General features: G+C 50.4%; 4 protein-coding genes across 4 annotated transcripts; 3 read left to right on the top strand and 1 right to left on the bottom strand.

The window, feature by feature from the left end:
- Positions 1–403: 403 nt before the first annotated feature.
- Positions 404–2,256, top strand: CCT3 (chaperonin-containing T-complex subunit CCT3; the record flags this gene model as incomplete). The annotated part of the gene is made up of 5 exons (XM_046083522.1): positions 404–495; positions 565–773; positions 824–1,414; positions 1,477–2,114; positions 2,167–2,256. The coding sequence occupies 5 exons, from the start codon at positions 404–406 to the stop codon at positions 2,254–2,256; spliced, it is 1,620 nt and encodes a 539-aa protein (XP_045939479.1).
- A 166-nt stretch (positions 2,257–2,422) lies between these two features.
- Positions 2,423–2,995, bottom strand: LDX57_001876 (uncharacterized protein; the record flags this gene model as incomplete). Its single annotated transcript, XM_046083523.1, has 1 exon — positions 2,423–2,995. One exon carries the CDS (start codon positions 2,993–2,995, stop codon positions 2,423–2,425), a length of 573 nt encoding a protein of 190 aa, XP_045939480.1.
- Positions 2,996–3,389: 394 nt separating this feature from the next.
- On the top strand, positions 3,390–7,478 carry LDX57_001877 (ubiquitin-conjugating enzyme E2). The gene is made up of 6 exons (XM_046083524.1): positions 3,390–3,702; positions 3,759–3,818; positions 3,880–3,894; positions 3,947–4,036; positions 4,111–6,808; positions 6,874–7,478. The coding sequence occupies exons 1-6, from the start codon at positions 3,685–3,687 to the stop codon at positions 7,020–7,022; spliced, it is 3,030 nt and encodes a 1,009-aa protein (XP_045939481.1). The 5' UTR covers positions 3,390–3,684; the 3' UTR covers positions 7,023–7,478.
- Positions 7,479–7,607: 129 nt separating this feature from the next.
- LDX57_001878 (uncharacterized protein) lies at positions 7,608–9,693 on the top strand. The gene is made up of 5 exons (XM_046083525.1): positions 7,608–7,842; positions 8,179–8,314; positions 8,384–8,552; positions 8,622–8,696; positions 8,746–9,693. The coding sequence occupies exons 1-5, from the start codon at positions 7,824–7,826 to the stop codon at positions 9,145–9,147; spliced, it is 801 nt and encodes a 266-aa protein (XP_045939482.1). The 5' UTR covers positions 7,608–7,823; the 3' UTR covers positions 9,148–9,693.
- The last annotated feature ends 347 nt before the right edge of the window (positions 9,694–10,040 follow it).

Raw genomic sequence — 10,040 nt, forward strand, 5'->3', positions numbered from 1 at the left:
CTGAAGTTGAAGTCTGTACGTCTTGTAGGGCTTTGGATTGGGGTCTTTTTTTTCCCTTCTGGCAAAGATTGGAGTTCGATTGCGATGGAAATTGATGTTTTGATGCTCTGTAAATGAGTATGTATTCAGATTGAGGGACGAACAAGGTTCAGCTACGGAGAACATGTAACAGATATTCATGGCAGATGGAAGATGGAAGAAAGATGAAGCCGTACCTGTAGAAAGGCGGCGGAAAAAACGCGCTAAGCCAAAAGGAGATTCGCGGGCGGTGGGAACTTCAGGCCCTCCCACCTTCGGTAACTTTTTGATAGGACTGAAATCCAATCCTCTCCTATACGACAGCCTCTCCTTGCTCCTCTGTCCTCGTCGTTTTGAAGAACATTGAGAACAGAATACCGCAACCATGCAGGCCCCAGTACTCGTCATGAATACTAATGGTGGTGAAAGACAGGTTGGTCGTAAAGCGCAGATGTCGAATATCACCGCCGCAAAGACGTACGTGGGATTCCACCTGATCATACAGTTCGCCCGCTCTCGATTCTAACGTGGAGGTCATCGTTACAGTGTTGCAGATATTATCCGGTCATGCCTGGGACCTAAGGCTATGCTGAAGATGCTTTTGGACCCGATGGGAGGTATTGTCTTGACCAACGACGGCCACGCCATTCTCCGAGAAATCGAGGTGTCGCACCCCGCCGCGAAGAGCATGATTGAGCTCAGCCGAACCCAAGACGAGGAAGTTGGAGACGGAACCACGACGGTTATAATTCTTGGTATTCCCCGCCTTGCACTGGCTTTGGTAGTTACACGCTGACGGTGAAAGCCGGTGAAATGCTTGCCCAGGCTATCCCCCAGCTCGAACGTAACATCCACCCCGTCGTCATCATCTCGGCCTTCAAGCGTGCGTTGGCCGACGCCCTTGCAATTGTGGAGGAGGTCTCGGTGCCCGTGGATATCGACGACGACAAGGCCATGTACTCCCTCATCGAATCCTCGATCGGAACAAAGTTCTCTTCCAGATGGTCGGAGCTGATGTGCAGTCTGGCCTTGAAGGCTGTCCGGACGGTCTCCTTCGACGCCGGCGGTGGCAAGCGGGAGGTTGACATTAAGCGGTACGCCCGTATTGAGAAGATCCCCGGTGGTCAGATTGAGCAAAGCGAAGTCATCTCGGGGATCTGCATTGCCAAAGATATAACCCACCCCAAGATGCGAAGAAGGATCGAGAACCCCCGCGTCGTCTTGCTGGACTGCCCGTTGGAGTACAAGAAGGGTGAATCTCAGACCAACATCGAGGTTTCCAAGGAGGACGACTGGAACCGTATTTTGCAGATTGAAGAGGAGCAGGTCAAGCACATGTGTGATGCTATTATCGCCTTGAAGCCCGATGTTGTCATCACCGAAAAGGGTGTCTCTGGTAAGGAACTATTGCTTTCTCGTTTTCGTCTCCTCCCGCCCCCCCCTCTAACCATTCGGCAGATCTCGCCCAACATTATCTGGTGAAGGCCGACATCACCGCACTCCGCCGAGTGAGGAAGACGGATAACAACCGTATTGCCCGCGCTACCGGTGCCACCATCGTCAACCGTGTCGACGACCTCCAGGAATCCGACGTCGGAACCGGCTGCGGACTGTTCGAAATCGATAAGATCGGTGATGAATACTTCACTTTCCTCAGGGAATGCAAGAACCCCAAGGCTTGCTCCATCATCCTTCGCGGTCCCTCGAAGGACATCATCAACGAGGTCGAGCGGAACCTACAGGACGCCATGGCCGTGGCCCGCAACGTCATCTTCCACCCCCGCTTGTCCCCTGGCGGTGGTGCCATCGAGATGGCCGTCTCCGTCAAGCTGAGCCAGCTGGCCAAGAGCATCGAGGGTGTCCAGCAGTGGCCCTACAAGGCCGTGGCCGATGCCATGGAAGTCATTCCCCGAACACTAGCACAGAACGCCGGCGCGAGCCCTATCCGCGTGTTGACCCGTATGAGGGCCAAGCACGTCGAGGGCGAGACCACATGGGGTCTTGACGGTGACTCGGGTAACCTGGTCGACATGAAGGAGTACGGTGTGTGGGAACCCGAGGCGGTTAAGCTCCAGAGCATCAAGACTGCTGTTGAGGTAAGTTGATATCAATATTGCTACTGTTTACAACCACTAACTTCTTGGATAGTCCGCGTGCTTGCTTCTCCGTGTTGACGACATCTGCAGCGGCAAGAGCGCCCAGCAAATGGGTGCTGGCGCTGGCGGTGGCGATGAGTAAAGAGAACAAGATACAGGAATAAAAATGCGTACCTAATGCTGCACGATTAACCTTTGGATCTTCTTTGTATATCCTAGACTTCAAAATTACATGGGTATCTTCTATCGTACACTGTATCCTGGATAGTACAGTCTGGTAGTATTGTTCGGTCGTAACCAGCAACCCCCTAATCATCATGAATGATCAGACCCGGCGTCTCCTCCGCCTGTGCAGTTTCCCCTGTAGTCCCCTCCCCATCCCCAGAAGCAGCTCCTCCAGTCGAATCCGTCGCCATCGTATTCTCACCCTTCGCCTTATCCCCATTACCCCCCTTCTTCGCATTCTTTTTCTTCTCCCTCCTTCGCCGGTTCTTCTCCGTCTTCTCCTCATCCTTCCTCCTCGTCTCCTCCCTCTGTCTATCCCACTCCTCGTCTTCCTTCTCCTTATCCACCTCGCCCTGCATCAACCTCAGCCGCTCATACTCACGCCGCCGACTCGCTTTGTAAACGTGAAACTCGCCGGAACCGGCACCAGCCGAGGAACCCTGCACGTTGGCCACGATCTCCGGCGGGGCAGGAAGCGACGCAGAAGTCTTTTGGAGCGAGGTCCCTGGCAGACGGATTTCTTTCGAGGGGTCCTTGAAGAGGGTTTCGATCTTCGAGGCTTGTTCGTTTTGCGCGGTCACGGCGCGGCGTTTCACGGGGCGTTTGCTGCGCGGGTCGGCGCTGGTGGGGATCGATTCGGGGCCGGGTTCCGACATTTTCGTTTGAATTTGTTTGTTCGTTTGCTTGGAAGTGGTAGAGGTTTGTTGGTCGAAAGGGGGGAGGGGGTTGGTTTGGGGTGAATGGGTTGGTTGGTTGCGCTGGTGATACCACGTAGAATCGCGATTCTTGGGTTGATGAATTTGATTTCAGGCAAGGTAGGATGGTGTAACTTGAAGCCCGACACGCGTACTTGCGCTAACCAAGAATCGTCGTCCGTCGCAGCAGCTCCTTTTGAGTGCAAACGAAGAGGCGAAATGATCAAACCGGAATGCGACCACCCGGCAAAATTAGTTTAATTCGGGACTCCGCCAGGCGCCTACCGATCACTAACATCATTGGCCCATAACTCTACCTAGTCACTCTCCTAAAGGAACAACACGCAGAGGTACCTACCATCTTCTTTGTTCTTTGTTATCCATCGATATTGACCCGTCATAAATAAATTACGCTAAGGCCTGGGCTAGACAAGGTACATACCTAAACATGTGACTGTCCATGTCACTAGGGTGTTGCGCGCGTTCTCCTTTTCTCTGCCTCACTTCTCATAAATCTTCCATTCCGCTCTTGGGTCTCTTCTGGTCGTGCTGCTTACAGCTGGTTTCCACTTCCATTCTACTCTCTTTTACCGACCTACTAGCCCTCTGGCCTCCTGTCGTGGCCCGGCGTTCGCTGCTATGGCTTCTATATGCAGGCCGCTACAAAGGTCAGTCAGTGTATCTGCTACTATCTGACTTGTATGAAAGCTAACAAGCATGACAGTTTGATACATGTGACGTCGTTCATGTGAAAGGAAAGCCTCATTTGTTGGGAACAGTCATTGTAAGTGGGAGATCAAGTGAAGCTAACTGAGGGAAGGCTTTAGCTAATCTAGAATCGATAGCGGACTTATTACGAGGTCTGCTGCCTCGCTCTCTAATTCCGGCTGCTCTAAACTAACTTATGACAAGGCCGACGAGGAGGCTCGGACAGAAGGCCTGGTTTTGTGCCATACTTCCGTACCGAAGGATGTTCTTACTGCGTTTGTGCAGACTCAAAGAGTGTGTACCAAAGCCTTTATGCTATTGTTGTCCCTTACAGTTTTCCTGGTGATCAGGTAGCTAACTATCCAAAGCCACCAAGGGGTTATGTCTTCGTCGAGTTTGTGAAGCTCTGCCATGGAAATTCCCTCATCCATGAAGACGACCTCGAGCTCGTCGACCGGATGTTTGAGATAGGCTTCCGCGTCAAGGAAAACCTCCAGAGTCCTTTTGCTGGCACGGTCATCAACGCGTCGGTGAAATGTAATCTCCAGCCGATCGCCTATCAGCCACTCGATCCGCAAACTGGAGACCACGGCCCGTTGAAATTCTCGGAAAAGCCCAGCGGTTGCGCCGTCTGGCCATCAATTGTGGATTCGAGTGATGACGGCCCTCCAGAGCTACATGACGTGCCAATGGCAGAGCTTACCGGATATGAGCCGTTTTGCAAAGATGACTTTATCATCTATCGGGAGAAAGTCGGAAAAGTCAAGTCTGTTGAGCGCGAAGCGGTCTTGCTGCTTCCCGTTCAGAAAGTCATTTCAGTTCACGATTACAACCGCATTGAAACTCCCATGTTTAGTAGTGAGCAAGACATTGTAGCGATGCCTGAAAACCCTGATTCAATCCATACGTATTCTCTGGTTGATGGCCGATACATCTGGTCAACAAAAGGGGAACCAGCATTTCCCGGCCAGTATGTTATGACGGCTGCAACTAACCTGAATGAAAACGACCTGGAATTGGATACAGACGCATGTGCTGCGCCAGAGGGCTACATATTGGCCACGACTGCAACAAGCTACAATATCGATTGGATCTGTCCGAACGTTTTCGCTGTGGGCACGCCCTATTGGGGTCCCGGCAGTGAGAGGCTTGGGGCTGCCACAATCCACGAACATGCTGTGAAGTGTGATTTTGGCCAGTTGCCTGAAGGCTCCTTGTCCCAAGAGAAAACTGTCAGAGCTGACATGTGGTTTGAATCCGGGGACTTGGTTCGGTTTCGCGACCCTGCGGATGCGACTCAGAGATACCCCATGTACCGACGCATCTCATCCGATGAGTCCTTCGGATACGACCTGAACCTCCTACGCATCATGTCTACTCAAACGGAGGTCACTGTTAAATGGCAAGACGGTAGCACCACCGTCGAAGATGCCACGAGTTTACGTGTGTTCGATGAAGTGGATGAATTATGGCCTGGGACCGTGGTCGCCTTGAAAGAATCGATAGAGATACTCCATAAGCCCCCGCCTCCCAAGCTTATACCTTTGCATCTTAATGAATCCGAGGCCATGGTGGCAAGTTATCGGCCAAAGAAAGTCGGCATAGTCCAAACTGTTGATGGCGGTCAAAGAGTAGCTTCCGTCAAATGGTACAAAACCCCGGACATAGAGCTTACGCATAAAGGCAATATGATGACTACTAGCTCGTCTTTCGGAATACTCGGTTCGGATGTGACAGATGTGTCTATCTACGAGCTCGTTGCCTACTCGTGCTTAAACCCTTTGATTGACGATAAGGTGCTTATTGTTCCTGACACCGTCCACCAGGCCACATTGCCATTTTACGACGAAAATATGAACCGGGCGTCTGCGGGCCTCTGTAAAATGGACTTCATCATGCCGAGCACATTCTCCGAAACGTCGCTTTATCTTGAGTTTATGAAGATGAGCATCGCACACACAGCATGGTTCAGGGATTCAGTCTCCATCGATACCGCTCCCGTGCCTTCGCAGATTGACTTTGGTCACACGGATTTCAACGCCAACTCCAAAGCGAGCTTTTTCGGAAAGATTGTTTCCATAGACACTGACGGACTTATTACGGTCCGGCTAGCTGCTGCTAACCATTGCCGTGATATCCGTGTCTCGCTAGAGAGGCTGATGCTGGTGATTGACAGTAATGCGATGTCATCTAAGGTCTTCCCAACGCCCGATACCGCTGCTGCCTCTCTTCGGATCAATAGTCTAGTTAATTTTGTCTGTGATCTCTTAGATGGAATCCTGAATTCCGATAACCCTACCATTGATCCGTCTGCGTTAAACGGAATTCAACAATTTTTCTCCACAGGATCAGATACCGAGATGGATGGAGATAGCAATAATGAAAACCTCGAGGACGGTACCAACGCGGAGATTGAAATCGATGGCGGAACTCATGAGCTCAGCGATGGTCAATTCGAGGCACCTATGACCGCTAACATTATACCCCCCGAGGGTCCCGAAACCAAGAAGGAATCTAAAGATTGTATGGATCTTACAGAGACGTCTCCAGTCTTGGGAGAAGCTGCTACTCAGTCCTCTTCATCAGCAGGATGCCCTCCAGCGTTCGCGGTGTTAGAAGGTACGCCTCCTTCAGATCATCATTTCTTAACCGAGCAGGTAGGCAGTCCCGGTATGATCGTCAAACGAATTCATAAAGAATATGGGATTCTCCGCTCTTCACTGCCCCCAGGCATAGCCGTGCGAGCTTGGGAATCGAGGGTTGATCTCCTGCGGGTTTTGATAATCGGCCCTCAGGGAACACCGTATGAGTATGCACCGTTTGTTATTGACTTTCACTTCCCCAATACCTTCCCAGACTCGCCTCCGACATGCTTCTTCCACTCGTGGACCAACAACTCCGGACGGATCAACCCAAATTTGTATGAGGAGGGAAAGATTTGCCTGAGTATCCTGGGGACGTGGGCAACGAAGAATCCGGAGGAAGGCTGGTCAGCTGCCAATTCAACGGTCTTGCAAATTATCGTGTCTATTATGGGACTTGTGCTGGTAAAGGCACCATTTTACAGTATGTTGCTTCCAATCTTTCATTAATATGAATAGTTTCATTCGTACTGACCTTTTTCTCACCAGACGAACCTGGCTTTGAGGCCTTTGCGGAAGGGGGCAATGAGCTCATCCAGTCCATGCAGTACACAGAGAAGACATTCTTGACGACCCGCAAGTTTATCCAGCGTGCGCTTGAGCATCCTGTCGCTGGCATGGAGGATGTTTTGACATAGCACTACCTTCCGGCCTCGACACCGCAGGATGGGGACAACGTGCGGCCACAGTTGTTGCGCAAATCTATCAAGGAAGGCCTAAAAATGATCGAGCACCATAATAGTACGGCGCCCAGCGATGAGCTTGATGACACGAACGTGGCATCGGCCTTTATCCCGCGTCTCAGTCTGGGGGCTGTGGTCATGCTGCGGAAGCACATCGCTGCTCTGGAACGCATTGAGTCCACCCAGAGTGCCCAAGCCGCTTGTTAGGTTCTATCTGTGCTTTTTACGGTTAAAAATTATATAAGACACCAGGTGTGGTTGCTGAATCTATGGTTTCTTCGATATGCAGCCATTTAGTATTGTACCTAGCTTCTTGCTCGACCAAAAAACATAAGACAGGTCTTAAGAAAATCGCGATTGAAGAGACTTAAAAGCCGCGTAGCCAAGAACAACATGAGGTAAACAGTTATAGCGACCGCAATAATCGCCATTACACATGCAGTTGAGACCGACATCGTTCGTTGCGGGTTGAGTTGATCAACCGTACCGCGGTCGGCTTCCGCCTTTTCCTCCTTCTCTTTCTTCTCTCCTCCCTCTCCTCCCCCGTCTTTCAACCATCCATCCTTTTTTTCTTTCTTTCTCTTCCACCCATCTTGGGGTTATTCATTTGTCTCGTTGATAGTTTCTATTCAGTTCGAGTTTATTCTACGACGTATATCGTTGTGTCGAATTTGTAATTGCGTCAGCCAGTGTTGAGCACTTTTCATTCCTTTCTTTTTTCCGCGACCCGAAGCAACGCGCGAGTCGCCAACAAATATGCCTTCTTATCGTCTGGGTAAGTTTCTTCTCGTTTCTTTTCTTGCATTCTCTTATTAAATGGATGAACCTATCCTGCTTGATGTTCATCTTTCCGCGAAACGATTGATGTCGTTGGGGTTCTTGTTCTTTTCGGGGGGCTGTTTGCCATCCCGTCGTGTCTGTTTGCTAGCTGCATTGTTCGCATCTGCCTAACGTCATCTTCACTGTCAATGTCAATGGTTTCTATCTTCTACGAGTTTTCTATCTGTTATCTCATTGTTTTTGTACCTTCTGCATTTTATACTCGCCGATCTTCAATGCCTAAAATTGTTTAAAAAGCTCTGGAAAAATGACCTCACTAACAACCCCACAGAAGAAGCATCCACTGGCCGAGCCGGCTGCCAGAACAAAGAATGCAAGGAGGCCAAAGCCAAGATCCTCAAGGGTGAGCTGCGCCTCGGTACTTGGGTTGATACCGAGCGATTCCAGAGTTTTTTCTGGAGACATTGGTATGTCATTTATACTGTGCCTTATCTTTGTGAAAGTAAATGCAAGAACCAAGCTAATCTTCTATACAGGGGATGTGTGACGCCCAAGATCGTCAGCCACATGCAAGAAACCATCGCCGATGAAGGCGACGGTGAACTGTCTACCATCGATGGCTTCGAGGACCTGTCTGAAGAACATCAGGATAAAGTCCGTAAGGCTGTCGAGCAGGGCCATGTTGACGATGAAGATTGGAAGGGGGTATGTTCTCTTGAGCCTTTGTTCTAAGCCGCGCTTCGGATTGATGATATGCTGATTGAGTCCCGTTAGGATGTGGAGATGAACAGACCCGGCAAGAACGGGTTTCGTAAGCGTGTGACCAAGAAGAAGGCCAACGCCGATGAGGTATTTTCCTATTTCGATATATATCCCATAATATGTTAACAATGACCAGGAAGATGAACCTGCGGAAGAAAAGGAACCCGCCAAACCCAAGAAGCGCACTGCCAAGGCGGCCAAGAACGATGAGTCCGACGATGAAGCTCCCAAGGCCAAAAAGACCAAAACGGCCGGTCGGTCCAAGAAGGTCGTCGAGAGCGAGGGAGAGAGTGAGGGCGAGGACAGCGAAGCCGCCACCCCTGCCAAATCCAAGGCCAAGCCGACCGCGCGTAAGGGACGCGCCGCTGCTAAGGCAACCCCGGAGAAGAAGGCCACTGCCGGCACTAGAACTGGTGGCAGACGCCAGAAGAAGGCCGTCGCGGAGGATGAGGGTGACGCTGAAGCCCAGGCCGAACCTGAGCCCGAGCCTGTCGTGGAGGAGAAGCCCAAGCGCGGCCGCAAGAAGAAGTCTGCTTAGCTTGCTTAGCTTGGCTTCAGCAGTCTGTCATGCGTGGCTGTTCTTTGTGTCGTGTTCTTAATTCTATGCTTTCTCTTTTTCTTTCAGCGCAGTGGTGACTATGGTGTGTTTTGTCGATGTTTGAGTTTGATATCTGGTTGTTGTCTAGGTCGTGGGGAGTCGGTGTCAGGGTTATCTATCTGTGCATTGCATGTTGTTTCGGAAAAGTGTCTTATGGACGTTGCTAATTGTTGTCGAACATACTGTCTGTGTCTATTTCATCTGCACAAGTGCGTTGAAGCCATGTGAGGAATCGAGTGATATTTCCCATGTTCATATTCATGCGTTCTTTTCGGATCTACTAGGGATATTTTCCACTTCCAGTTTTCAAATCCCCTCCTACTGAGCCTCGGTATTACAAATCCCGAGAAAGCGAATGTGACCAAAGAAGGAGATATGATCCGATTATTTGGCGGGAGGTCTGAGTAGCATATCAACCCTCCCGGATTAGAATAGTGCAACCAAGTTCTAAGTATAAACTGGATTAAAATCTAATCTACTGAGTGCAATCTTTTTGAGGATATCTGACGATATCAGGGTCGTGGCGAGGTCTAGCTGGGTCTCGAATCTTGTGGGTCTTTGGTCGATAGCAGCCCCTTCATCGTGGTGGCGAACAAGCGGCTCAATGCGATATCAACCGTTATCTGGTCATCACGAATTGGAGCCAGTCGATCTTATTGTCCGTTCTGAATAGACCCACCTTCACATCGAGCGTTAGGCCCGGGCCGTTGTACTAGATAACTAATTGCTACTTGTGGACATGAGATGTTGACGAGTGATGGCGCTGTGATTACGTGAAGTATGAAGAAGAGGGGATGTATGCTTTCTCAATGACTACCGAGGGGATATTATCG

The sequence above is a fragment of the Aspergillus melleus genome (assembly GCF_016097325.1).
Source record: "Aspergillus melleus strain CBS 546.65 chromosome Unknown contig1, whole genome shotgun sequence".
NCBI lineage: Eukaryota > Fungi > Ascomycota > Eurotiomycetes > Eurotiales > Aspergillaceae > Aspergillus > Aspergillus melleus.

What these genes read in the sequence shown, in the direction of transcription:
- LDX57_001878 (XM_046083525.1), top strand. An exon ending in AGTTTTTTCTGGAGACATTG is followed by an intron (nt 8,315 to 8,383) that starts GTATGTCATTTA and finishes TCTTCTATACAG; the next exon opens with GGGATGTGTGACGCCCAAGA. An exon ending in AGAAGGCCAACGCCGATGAG is followed by an intron (nt 8,697 to 8,745) that starts GTATTTTCCTAT and finishes AACAATGACCAG; the next exon opens with GAAGATGAACCTGCGGAAGA.
- LDX57_001877 (XM_046083524.1), top strand. An exon ending in CGTTTGTGCAGACTCAAAGA is followed by an intron (nt 4,037 to 4,110) that starts GTGTGTACCAAA and finishes AACTATCCAAAG; the next exon opens with CCACCAAGGGGTTATGTCTT. An exon ending in GGTAAAGGCACCATTTTACA is followed by an intron (nt 6,809 to 6,873) that starts GTATGTTGCTTC and finishes TTTTCTCACCAG; the next exon opens with ACGAACCTGGCTTTGAGGCC.